This window comes from Ambystoma mexicanum, chromosome 14, assembly GCF_040938575.1.
Source record: "Ambystoma mexicanum isolate Mex_15411 chromosome 14, UKY_AmexF1_1, whole genome shotgun sequence".
Lineage (NCBI taxonomy): Eukaryota > Metazoa > Chordata > Amphibia > Caudata > Ambystomatidae > Ambystoma > Ambystoma mexicanum.
This window is the reverse complement of record NC_090940.1, coordinates 224200278-224214038: the sequence shown is the minus strand read 5'-3', so window position 1 is coordinate 224214038 and position 13761 is coordinate 224200278. Positions and strand designations below refer to the sequence as shown.

Below are 13761 nucleotides of genomic sequence, written 5' to 3'. Positions count from 1 at the left end.
GTCGGTCCCAGTATCGGGGCTTCTTGATTTGTTTCAGTAATTTAGTTTGCGGTATGGCCAAGGCCTCCACTGTGGAGAATGGCGCTTGAGCGAGAGTTCCATTACCCTCCAGCTCGACTCGTCTTCGGGGGTCAAGCCAGCGCTTCACCAAGCAAACCTGAGGCACCTGGTAGTAGTACCCTCTCCAGGATAGCAGCGCTAGCCCCCCCATCCGATTTCACGGCTTGGAGCATTTTTTACTGGAGGCGTGTTTTTCCCCACCACCCTATGAATCTAGCAATGAAGGTGTTGAGGTCTTTATATATTTTAGGTGTGGGGGCAGAGGGTATCATCATGGCAAGATATATTCATTTCGGTAATAAGCACTTTATTTTGAAAAGGCATTTATTCTACCTTAGAGGGAAAGAGTCAAGGAGTCCCATCAAGTTAAGTCTTGGTGAATCTTGCCGGGAATCAGCCGGTAGTTTAAGTCACAGGGTGGCGCTAATATTCACCCCCAAATACCGGATATGATGTAGCTGTAGCCTGAAAGGGGTCATCCAGCCCGGGTCCCAAGGGATATCTGTTCTCAACGGGAGGATCTCTCACTTACTCCAGTTGTTTGTAGTCTTCCAGTTAAGTTTGTAGTCTGCCATAGAGCCAAACGCCTGTAGTAGGGACCGAATGGTGGCGGTGCAGTTGCTAACAGAAGTAAATCATCGGCATATAGGGAAACACAATGTTCATCCCCTCTCCGCCTTATGCCCATCCACCCCGGGTCGCTATGGAGTTTAGTTGCCAGCGGTTCTATAGATGGTGTATACAAAAAGGGGTGATAACAGCATCCCTGCTGCGTGCCAGTGTGGAGAGCAACAGGGCCGATGTGATGCCATTCTTGACTAACGGTGCTTCTGGTTAGTGTATAGTAGTTTTACCATGTTTATGAACAGTGGGTGGAAGCCGAATTTCGTCAGTACCAGGAACATAAAATCCCATTGCACCTTATCGGAAGCCTTCTTGGCGTCGAGAGTTAGTATTGCGTCGCCCGGGTCCACTTCCCCCGCCAGACATGTAACAGTCGTTGCATGTAGTCAGTCGAATGTCTGTTGCATATGAAGCCCGTTTGGTCTTTCATTCGCTGTGCCAGACATTTCGCCAGGATTTTAGCATCCGAATTATGAGATAGGCCGCAGTCCCCTGGGTACCACCCTTTCTTATGAAACACCACCATGTTGACTGCAAGCATTAATATTGTCCTCGCCTGTCATGAGGGCCCTGTGGCGGTCCAGGATAGAGTCGATGGTTTGTGCAATTTGTCATTGCTTCAGCGTGAGCGCCTTCATGTGTAGCGGCATGTCCCCATCCAAGTAGTATGTCTAGGACCAGCTCGTAAAAGACCTTAGGTCCACATAGAGGAGACATGAGCGTAGTTTACATAGGCAGGCATATGTTTGGGGGTTGTCTGCACGCTTGCGTTGCTTTTCTAAGCCGAGGATATCGGCCCATAGCAGCCCCTTGCATTCCCCCCAGCTTTTAGTATGTGTGACCATTGTGAGAGGCATTGTCTGCGAACGTAGGCCATGAACGCGTCCCAACAAGCGTGTTGTGGTATATTCCGAAGACAGGTTAATCCCCCAGAACATGTCTGTGTCCCTTTTCAGATGCATGAGAAAATCTGTCCATCTCAAAGCTCTAAGGTTTAAATCGACAGGTCGGGGCTCAATGTTGGGTATCAGGAAGTGCCAAGTGCAAGCACACCAGGGCATGATCCGACAGGTTGGAGGGGAGTATGGTACACCTCCCACCATGTACACAGCATCGTAGGGAATCAGCCAATAAATCGATCTGAAAATAGCTACGGAGACAGTTAGGATAAAAAGTGTAGTCTCTTTGCCCCGCATGTGTTAATCGCCACACATCTTTCAGACCAAAGTCGATTATAAGAGGAGATGTGAGAGTTGCTTGCTTTCTAGGGCTGGCGGGTGCTCCTGTGGCAGTGCTCTGCCGGTCCAATGTAGGGTCTAGAACGACATTACAGTCCCCCCTGCAACTGTAAAGTTGCCCATATATTGCGCACATGTAATAAAAGGTTTGGGTGAAGAAGGTTGGTGCGTCTGTTGTGGGTGAATACATATTGAGTAGGGTGATAAGATGTTGGTAGATTCCGTCCCTGGAGTAAGATGTAGCGGCCCTCCTTGACTGTGACCGTGTTCAAGGCCTGCATGGCGATGCACTTATGTATCAGTACTGATCCCCCCCCCCACTCCCCTCTTGCCCTGGTATAGGAAATGCATTGCAACTCCAACCCACCCTCCCTTCAGGAAGATATCCTGTCGGAAAATATCCCCCTGAATATCCCTCAAGCGGTTGAGCGTGACTGGGGGGCCAATATGAGCCATGGATGGTGAGTGATGCGCCACATTTCGTTCCAACTGTTGCGTGAAATAACGATTTGTGGCCTGCCTATTAGGCTACAATCTAGCAGGGGCCCCAGACCTATACGTAGCTAATGGTTACATAATGTCTTCAGGCTGGGCAGTCTTACTGTAAAGAGCTAACAGAGGGGTTTCCATATTGAGCGGCGTTCCCTAACCGTTCATATGTGTGTGTCTCCGACCCCTAATGGTTCACTTTGCTGGTTCATCGTGCCTGCGTTCTGAGCATCAGGGCCTCCTTCTCCATTTTGTTTCATCTGCCCTGCTATCTGGATCGGCATTGAGGAAGCAATGATGATCGCTACGCCTGCATTCCCCCCCAGCTCCGGCCTGGCTATAGTCTGTAGCTACCAGATTACGTTGTTTTAGGAACCGCCAGGCCTCTTCGGGGTCCTCGAACGAGTGCCACTGGTGCTCCAGTTGTATGCACCACACGGCAGGGAATTTGCAGTAGTGTTTGTGTTCCGTGCCCTTAAGAGCCTCAAACAGGCGGTTGAATCCCTTCCGGATCAGTGAGACCACGAGGGAATAATAGTTGAAGATACGTATGTCGCGTCATCAACCTCTATCATTCACGCTGCCTTATACATAGGGTTTCCTGTTTGAGGGTTTTTTTTTTTTTTTAACTTCCGGGGGTGTTTTTCCAGTGTTTTCAAAAAATGTCAGAATCTGTTTTTCAGTGTTTTCTCGCGTGCTCACTTCGAAAAATCGCAGATAACAGTTTTTTCAGTGTAAACACACAAATATTCTTTCATTGTGTGCATAATGGTTAGATCCAAGTGTAAAATGTGAACTCACCATTCCATTGCACAATTGCACTTTGATCTAAAAAGCGTTTACAGTGTCCAGTTTCACACTGTGTAAATATTATTGCATGTAATTAATTACAACTGTTTTATGCTGCGTACCTAATGACAAATATGTTGAATAACATTATCTGATGACTATCATGATCGACAAAGACGGCCCTGGCTATGTGCTTCAGGGCTGACCTCACCAAAGAAGGTGTTGAAGGTATAATTGCCACTCACAGCTGTTCACTGAAAATGTCAATATTGGCTAAAACACATACACCAGCTTTCTGCATGAAATGCAAATTGAATGCAAAGGACCAACAGCGTTACGATTTGTGTGCTCTACGATACCCTGCATGCAATTTTACACATTCACAAGCTGGAGTGGAGAAGGAAGGATAAAAATGAGGGAATCTCACTTTTGCTCTTTCATTTTCCCAAACTGTCTCAGGAAAAAGTAAATGCTGCGGCCACAAATATCATGTGCAGGGGTCATTTGCTAATGTACTACTATGGCATGCACCTGGTTTTGACCAGCTGCAAAACCGAGGTGGGTTCCATAGGAAGCCAGGTGTTGTATGCCTGCATTAAAACCTCATATAGATGTACAACAAAGCACACCAATGAGTCAGCTTTGCAGAGATCTTATCTCCACTCTGTGCCCCTCTTGCATGTCAACACTGCATCAAAATGTGGCGACGTGTCAAATGAGGTGGACAGCAGTGGACTGGCTTAGAGGGAACTTTAGAGATTTCCCAGTAGGCCTCTGCACCTGGGCCTCTTTTGTGTGATATTTCCACATTTTCTCACAGGAAAAGGGTTGGGTTTGCTGAAAATGTGTAATTTGGGGCCACTTTGAACATTATCTCCAGGGCCTCTTTTTGTTCACAGTCCACCCCTGGAGGTGGAAAAGCATTACGCCTCGGTTTTTCTCTTCCACTTAATACGCTTCCCCATTTAAAATGGGTCTAGTAAGGTTTTTGGTCCATGGCAAGTATTACTGTGCATAGTAAAGCAGCAGAGCCTCCTCCCACGGTTCAATTGATCTTTCTTTTGTTACAGAGCGAGCTATAAAGATAATGAATTGATCAGCGTTTGGTGTCCGCATGTCAGCAAGGTTATATTTTCCACTGTGTGCTTCATTTCCACTGTGCACTGGAGGACCCTTGTCTTATCCATGAAAAGCACACATTGCATCACTCTCTGAATGGAAGGGTCCCAACACCATACTCTTCTCAGTGATTTGATTGAGGTGTTAGTGATACGGACAGACCGTCCCCACTATTCCACTTCAGCACTAACAATCTGGAAACCCCGTTTTTGTATGCAATGTGCCCATGAACTGGATTAGCTGAAACCTTGAAGTAATTCGTTTCTGCCGCATTCCCGCGTAGACAGCTTTATTTGCAAAGCAATAAAACAAGGAAGGCTATATTTTACTACTGCCAGTAGCATCTGCTTCATGTAAAAATGCTGCGATTTTCTTTACTAAGACAAGCTTACTATCCGTCTGATTCCGGGGAAAAAGACAATATTTTCCACAGCGATTTTCTAGGAAGCAAGTTAACATGTTCCAATAATTTAGAACTGTTACACTTTAGGGATTTAGGTCAAATGCTTCTGAAAAATAATAATCACACAATGAAAAATAGCAATTGGTTTCATTGTTACATGAAAACAGTGGTAAAGAAAACACTACAAAAGAAAACAAGCAATGTACATTATATCTTTGGAAATGAGATATGTTATACAATTACACAAAAGGGACAGGTTGCTGCTTAATGAGGTCAATTACACGTGTGGCCTTTCTTGGCGGTGATGTATATTTAGGGATTCTGACATTGTCGACTCCCAGCATAGTTTAAACTGCTCAGCACGGTATATTCTGGACATAACGCATGTTTACATATATTTAGCTTTCTTTTAACCTGCCAGCAAAGAAAGCTAAATATTGCCATCTAGTGGCCGATAAAAAATATCACTGGGTCCCGAATTCACATAGGCAGCAGCAGAGCCCATTAGCAAGGGCTTGGAGGATAGCTCACCTGCAATGCATTGGTCTTTCAAGCAAACCAATGCAGAGCAGCACGGTATCGAATCCCGCTCGCGCAGGGATGAAATTAATTATTTATCGGAGTCCCCCGATATTTTTAAAAACAACAACGGTGGCTAGAAACCGGTAAAATTCGGTAATTACCGAAAATCGGAATCCCTACTTATACACCTTCAAAATAGTCACTTTGTTCTGGAAATTCAGCAGCCACATGGTGATTATGCACAGACGCTCCACTGGAACTGGGTTGGGGATAGGGGAACGGTGTACCAGTTTGATGACATAGCTTTGTGGGTTATCCAAATGGAGTTTGTCTCACAGAAAGTCGTATATGTATGCTTCCAGATTGATGCCTTCAGAGTTTTACAGGAGGCCTACCAGGCAGAGGTTATTTCACCGGGACCTGTTTTCTTGGTCTTCCAATTTGGCTCCCAGACACTGCACCTCCCTGGTGATGCCATCCAAGTCAGTAGCAACCGTGTTGTGGTTGTCTGTCATGCTACGACCTTGGAGACTTTGGCAGAGGTGCAAGTTTCAGCAGCATAGAGCAATATGGGCTCTCTGCTGAACGAAGATGCAGTGCAGTCGTCATCCAATATTGCCACCACTACTATAACAATGCACCGTGCTGTAGGAACGTTGTGTTGTATCCGTCCTCTTTGGAACTCGCTTCTGTTTTGAACAGTCCCCTCGTAGAGCTCATCTACGTTGTCCTTTCCTCCAGTGCTTGCCCGGCTTTTCCAAGACAGTTTATCCCTTGTTTTCTGCCTTTGTTTGCTTTCTCTTGTCTAGCCGCGCTACGCGGACTCACCTGACTTCTCGTTATTCCGCCAGCTGTCATGTTCGTGTCTCCTTGGCATGGGGGTGCTCTTTCTTTTCCACCATCTGGCCGCTAACTGTTTTTCCTTTAGTGCTCTGTCAGTCATTGCAACTGATATTCTGAATATACTGTGCATCTTTATCTATCGTGCTTCCTTGCATGCTGTCTTCCGCGATTCTTCACACTCACTCCTCTTTGTATCCTTACCTGTCTGCCATCCGCTTGCTTAAGAGCTTTTTCCCTACTTACCTACCGGCTCCGGTTCCCTCTCTCTGCTTCTCCAGCATTCAGTTGGATCCTTTCCAACAGGAGTAGACACTGTGCCTTGGTCTCAGCTGTATAGCGATCCTCATCTAACCATTGGAGGGGTGGAGGTTTATCCGTCCATTGGCAGTTGGAAGGAGCTTGCACAGACTATAGACTGTGATCAGAGGCATTAGCTATTGGAGTCATCCTTGCAATCAGTGACGGATCATGCGAGTATTCAATAGACTGTGTGAAGACACCCCTATTCATCCTTACCAGGGTTTTTTGGTGCCTCAGAGCTTTTTCCCTGGTGTTGGGCTTGCTCCTCCTGGGTTCCATTCCCTGCCAAGGTGGCCTCCAGGGGAGCTCGTCTCCCTTTGCACGACGAAAAAGAGAAGACAACAAAAGAAAAGACTAAGCAAACAAAGAAAGAAAGAACAGTCTGAATTCCGGAAAAAACAGGTCTTCTAAAGATAGATGTGAGAAGGCTCGGGAAGGTTCACTAATTCGTGACATTGTCTTCCAAGATGCTGATGCGTTGCTCATTATCGCTTGTTCTGCTTGCACATTCAGCCGGGTATGAACTTCCTGCAGCTCGCATTTAATATCCTAGACAGTAGTATTTGTTTCTTTTGTCCGTTGTCCAATGACCTTCATTTCGTCCAGAATGGCTTGCAGTTGCATTTGGATCTCCATTTTGGGGCGTTGTCTGGAGGAGCGGAGCAGTGGGGTGCTGGTGGATTGGCTGTCTGTACTATTGCCCAATCAATCTTTGGCATGCCAATGGGACTTCAAGGACACACCCAACGACGGGTAGAGCACTTGCCCCTGCTTCTCAGTAGAGTAGTCCACTGTATGGGGGCCCTGGTGTTGATGTGACCCACGTGATGTGTGTAATGCGACCGGGGTGGTTGTCAAGGAAGATCGCCCACCTGATAGTCTGGCTTCCGAGCGGTCCAGGACGGGTAGGAAGGAACTGTGGCTTTACCCCTCCCCCCCATCAATCCCTGCAGTGCCGAGAGTGTGTCCCCAACCCTATTTGCATGTAATCTTCGCCTGATCAGTCAGGCCTATCCAATTCTGCAAGCGGTAGTGGGGGGGGGTGGGCTTATGTATAGCGTCTTGTGCCTCTGCTGGGTTAAGCTCTTGTAGTGGTCTATGCAGGCTTGCTCAACCCGGGCCTATTCATACTGTACACTCATCCGGCCTGATGCTCCCCACTGCGGGCTACCTGTTGCTCTTGTTTCCTCATATTGTATGGCTGCGGCCCAGCGGGTTTAGCGAGTGCTCATCTGGAGTAGTGCAGCATATACCCGCTCTCGGTGTGGTTTCTGGCATCACCACAATTCTTAACTGGTGCCTCCTGTACGGGTATGTTGGTTCCAGGCTTTCAGCATGTGTATCCATTTGTATTGTAGGTCCGGTTGCCTAGTGCAGAATCTTCCGTCTCCTCCCCAGTCGGTCACCAGCTTCATTCCTCACTCCCGGTACCTGCATTAACACTGGGACCTCCTGGATACAGCAGTCGTCTCCGAAGCGGGGATCTGCAGGGGGCTGCTTCCGCCGTCGGGACTCACAACAACAGGAGCCTGGTAGCCCCACTGTTTTCCGTTGGCCCCCAGCCAAGGGCCCCACAACCACAGCTGCAGCAGGAGAAGCACAGAGAATGTCACGGCACCCACCGCTCACCAGCCTCTGGTCTTTCACCGCGCACACAGCGCCAGCAACAGGTGCTCCTCTGCCGTGTTCATCTTCCATTATGTTGGGCCCTGTTGTGTGTCGGTCTAGTGCTGGAATGTGAGAGAGCGTCTTGACGATGTCATGATGCCTCTCTAATAAAAGGGGCTCTGCGGGCACGCAAAAGGCAGTGCAGCAGAGCCCCAGGAAGTGGCAACTCATGTCTGTAGCCTTATAGGGGGGTCCGATTGCCGTGTGGTCGCGGCCTGGTGTGCGGCCGTGCCTGGGTGCCCCCAGTACATGCGCCGCTGTTGCTGGGGTGATCCCCAACCTGGAAATACCTGCTCGGTGATCGGCTGCGTGGATGCAGCGTATCTGTGCTGTGTCGGGTGGACCCAACACGATCTGTGGCCCGCCCCGGCAACTGGAGGCAGGCCACCACATTGGCGATGAGGGCAGTCCAGGCCCTGCACACAGTCGTGGTGTGTGGGCTGCTGGAAGCCCATTGTGTGCAGTGACACGCAACGTCAGCCGCGAGGAGAAAGTGGCCGTGTATGCCGAGGTGGCACCGGCAGCTGCGGCAGTGTGTAGGGCTGAGGCTGAGCCTGGTGCCTGAGGCGGCAACGCGCTGCAGAAAGAGAAAACGGCTGCCGCGGCTGTGGCTGCGTGGCGCAGAGCAGCTGTGTGATACGGCGGTCGATTGCCGTGGTGCTGTGGGACCTGCTGGAGAGGCCGCCGAACCCTGTGGGCGGAGCCTAGTGGTCCGGCCCGTGTCAACCGCGTGGTGGAGTCGCGGCTGACGAACAAAGTAGGGGGCGGGCCGGGTTGTGCCTCAGCCCGCAGTGAGTGGCTGGGACCTACATAAGGCCATCGGGCCGCGGCGGAGAACAGCCTTGCCATCCTGCCTGGCCCCCCCTTGAGACCCGGGCTGCAACACGGCGGTCATCCAAAGAGTCAGCCACTCGTTATAACATCTCGGATTGCCCGTAGTACTGCCTGCAAAGGGCGGGGCCTCACCATAACGAACCTAGGGACAATGAGGAGGGGCGTGGCCAATGAAACCCGGGCTGCGGCTGTGAATGTGAACAGTGTCCTCCACCTGAGGCGAGTGGATGGGTGTGTCCTCCCATATAAGACAAGCCTTGTAAAGTGGCAAAGAATATACTGGACAACTGGTCATGCTAAGGGGTGAACCCAGTCACAACCGGGACAAGAGGAACACCAGATCTTCTCTGCCACTCCACAACGGCCAGGAAAGAAAGCCTGCCATCCCTCTTCTACACACGAGGAGGAAGGTCCTCCCTGGGGCTGGTGAAGGAGCCTGGCGCCCGGAACTCTGGGGGATAGAAGGTGTCACCCCTCCACGAGTTGCCAATCCGCCCCCCAGGTTTCTCCCAGGAGGTAGCGACTCCTCAAGGAGTGCTCATGCGCCTCGGGAAGACTTCTACTGGGGTCAAATCATCCGAGGCCCGTGGTTTGTGAATACACCCTAGGAGCCCCCAACAGTAGTCACCTCCTGCACCCGCCCAGGGCTCATCATGACGGACGACAAGGGGAGATGTCGAGAATAGCTCGCACCACTACATCACTTTGACGTGGTGGGTTCGCCTGCCAGCCTGGGACCACGGTGGACAGGCTGGGTAGAGAACATGGAACTGTACTTTGAGGTGGTGGAGATCAAGGACACAGCCAAACGCCCAACACTCCTGTACTCCGCCGGGCTGGCGGTCCAGAGTCTGTTCAAAACATTAAGGCCCGCAAATCAGACCTATGATGCCGCCACCGCAGCCCTGAACGAGTACTCCAGACCCATGGCCAACAGGGACTATGAACGGTTCAGGATGAGGTGTGCAAGGCAGGAGGAAGGGGAGAGCATCGACGCATTCCATGGGAAGCTGTGCGGTATTGCACTGTCTTGTGCCCTGGGAAACTTTGAGGAGGACGAGATCAGAGCGCAGATCTATGGCTGCAGCTCTTCGAAGCTGCGCAAGCAAGCCCTGAGGAACCCTCGAACGGATCCTAGACCTGGGTCGGGCCCAGGAGCTGGCAGTGGTACAGGCCTCCATCATGGACTCATCCAGGCAAACCTCAAGTTGGAGGCCCCCATGCAGCAGTTCAAGATGGAGGAGGTGTCCGCTGTTGGCAAGGAGGAAAACCGATGAGATGGGGAGATTGGCCAAGGAGAGACCCCCAGGCCACAATATGCCAGCATTGCGGATGGGATCTTCCACACCCGCAGGACTGCCCTGCGAAAGGACACATCTGTGGGAGGTGCATCACTTCACACTGGCGTGCCTCACCCAGACACCAGCCAGCATGGCGGGGACATCGGGGGGGGGGGGGGGGAGGGGGAGTGAGTCGAAGGGGAGAAGGACCCCCAGAGTGGCGACAGTCCAAGTGGTGGAGGACCAAAGGAGAACGCAGTATGACGTCAGGGAGGAGGAAGATGAAGAAAATGTATTCTTCTTGTCCTGCAGCAACGCCACTGGCCAGTTCGATCCTGGAATCTTCTGAACTCCAACAGCCCAGTGTCGGGCCCTATGGAGTACGGACTGGAACAAACCTGTTGGTTTGCAGTGCTAAGAAATCAAGTTTGGGACTAGTTAGTAGGTGGTGCTCGGACTGGAATGCACCAAAGTAGACCCAGCAGAGGGTAGCTGTTTTGCAGTGGGGTGTGATTTTTCTTTTGTTATAATAAAGGAGGGATGTTGTGCGTCGGTCTAGTGCTGGGATGCGAGAGAGCATCATGACGATGTCATGACGCCTCTCTAATAAAAGGGGCTCTGCGGGCACGCACAAAGCAGTGCAGCAGAGCCCCAGGAAGCGGCAACTCGTGTCTGTAGCCTTATTGCAGGGTGCTTTTGCCGCGTGGTCACGGCCTGGTGAGCGGCCATGCCTGGGTGTCCCCAGTGCATGCGCCGCGCTGTTGCTGGGGTGATACCTGCCCGGTGATCCTGGTGTTGCAGGGTGATCCCTGCCACCCATCGCCTGCGTGGACGCAGCATATCTGTGCCGACACAACCTGAGGCGGGCCACCACAGGCACCCTGCGACTATTGTTGTCTCAGGCAGTTCTGTTTGGGACGTCACTGCGGGTAAATCAGGATGGCGTGTGGTCGCCACAGGCCCACGCGACCCTGGTCTTCGGATCTCAGGCGACGGGGCTCCTCGATGGCTCAAAGTGATTTATTCTCTGCAGCATTAGCGGGTGGCCCGTTCCGGTATGCAGGCACTTATGACATTACAGCCGGAGTTCCCCACAGAGCATCGTCAGCCCGCAGCCATCTTGCTCGGGTTGTCGAGCACCCCCCAGCAGCCTATGTTTTTGAACCACATAAAAACGGTTGTCACTAAATAACCACTCATAAAAAATAAAAATCCACAAACACTTATCCGGCTCTACAGTCTTCTTAGAGAGGTTAAAATAGACGTACTCTATCACAGAAACCTGGCTCTCAGGTGATCATGCAGCAATCGTACACAAAACTGTTCCAGACGGACACAAAAATAAAATCCCTCACTAGTCTGGCTCAAGAAAGACAAAGTGGAAACAAAATCTCTGCAAACCTCAGCACTAACTCAAAAAATTTGTCAAACGACCAACTCACAAGGCCAGACACGTTGGACCGAATCTTTTGTGATGAGCCCACAATTATAGTTTCTGCCACAACAAGGCCATCCCCCCCTTGGGCCCACTCTCTATTCCATTCACCGTTTTCAACGAAGCCCCAACACCTCTACTAACATCAATGTTAACCTGACCATACAAAAGCACTCAAACTGGATACACTGCTCTACGTATAACGACCACCTTTGACAGCACAGATCGAATAAAAGAAACCGCTAACACCTTGTAAAAGTAACAAGCCTCCAAATAGTTATCCCCCCAAGCTGAACATACCAGAAAGGAAAAAAAATAAGCTCCAGATAATAGAAAATGTAGAAAAAACAGGCCAATACACTAACCTACCACCTTCAAATCTAGCACTGTCTACAGAGCAGTGATAAAAGCAAAATAAACCCACTTGCTATATTGTATCAACACAGTCCCACCCCAGAACGTTATCGTCAGAAATAGCTTTCTTCAGAAACATCATTTCTATACAGCACATGTAAAACCATCTCAGGATGATCGAATCACACACAACCTTCCGTAAAGCCCTGAAGACTAAGCTTTTTACCTAAACTGCCTCCCCCTACTGCCTCAGCCTATGACTGTCTAAGCTTACTGCACCCGACTTGTAACCTACTGCATTCGATGTAACTGTTCTATTAACTGTACTGGGCCGCTATCGTGTAACCCTCAAGCAAGCCTGCAAATGTATTATTCTCAGCGCCTCCATGCCCACGGGTTGCAGCACGCTATACAAATACTAAAATAAAAAATAAAATAAAAACAATGCAACCGATACAATGAACACATTCCACATAGTGCTCCAATTCGAAAAATTAAAAATAAAATGACAATATAAAAACATTGCACCCCAAAATATGCAATAAAAGACCGAATCTTCATATAAAACCAGATAATCAACCTGTTAGTTTGAAATACTGCATTCTAATGCGGCATGCTGAGTCGAGGTAGTACGATACTCATTCAGTGAGACAGTTTACAAACACCAGAGCAGCGGAGTAAAACACATACCAAGGCAGTGATGAAAATAGGGGTTTAAGGAAGATGCATGTTTAGTTGCGTGACAGTTTGGCCAAAAAAAAACAAGTTGCATGCTATACTCACCCCCCTGGCTATCCTGTATTCTCTCTGGAAGCCTTTGTATGTCCCCGTAGATCCCGGTGAAGATCTCCTGCAACTTCTCGTACTGCTCGGAGGACATTGCTGCCCGATGTTAATACTGGGACTCGCTCAGCCGTTCTACAGAGCCGATGCTTCTACACACAGTCAGTCTAAGGTAGCCACACTTCCTGTCCTGAAACGTCACAATCACGTGATCACCCAGAAAAAGACAATTATATAAACGCACCACTCTATGTCAGTGGGTAGAGCGGCCATCTTGGAAGTGTGCAGAGTCAGCTCTAGACATAAAACCTTGAGAAGTGCTTGAACGTTCTTAGGACAATTACTTTTCGTTCATACAACCTTAATATGTTTTCATGTACGTTTAATTTTGAAGTAAGTTCTGATATTTCAAATCTCGTTTCGAATGTTATTAGTCACTTCATAAAAATATGTGCAATGTGTATTTCCTTTTTCCCTTTCGTTCTTGTTAGTTAGATGAAGTGGATACGAAAAATACGCAATTCTTCCAACACAACGAAGACGGTTTGAGAACTGGACATATATAGTTATTCTTAATTATGTTTGTTAGGGGAACACGGGTAATATCTTGATCTGTGGAACTTTTGGCTAGTAAAACGGAGTTGATTGCCTCATAAAATTCGAGAACTAGCGATTGTTTAACTAAACTTTGTAATGAATTGTTACTTTAACATGTTAGACATGCCATATATACACCGAACTAAATTGCTGTGATTTACTGATCTCTCACGATTTGAACCCGATTGTATTGGATTTGTGTCCAGTCTCAGGCAGCAGAGAGGTAATTTTCTTGGTGGTCACCAAAATACAGGAGTGTACTAATAGTATATTTAGTATTTGGTAGAGTACCCAACGGTTTGTCAAGTATTTGCCTAAATAATTATTTTATGTTAAGTCTTCACGTTCCAAAATTTAAAAACACATTTTGAAAAAAACAAAGCACTAGTTTAAATATGTGCTTACATGTTTCATTTATTTCTC

General features: G+C 48.9%; 1 protein-coding gene across 3 annotated transcripts in view; it reads right to left on the bottom strand.

Annotated features, from left to right (window-relative positions):
* The window catches only part of VTI1B (vesicle transport through interaction with t-SNAREs 1B), a 507368-nt gene extending 494420 nt beyond the window's left edge, over positions 1–12948 (bottom strand). For 2 of the 3 annotated variants that reach the window (XR_011283964.1, XR_011283963.1), the window contains exon 1: positions 12742–12948. Coding sequence is in view for 1 of the 3 variants with exons in the window: in XM_069638987.1 (XP_069495088.1) it covers positions 12742–12838 (97 nt within the window). In the remaining 2 variants the exon portion in view is untranslated. The remainder of the gene's footprint in view (positions 1–12741) is intronic. The other variant, XM_069638987.1, reaches the window with a different exon arrangement.
* Positions 12949–13761: the final 813 nt, after the last annotated feature.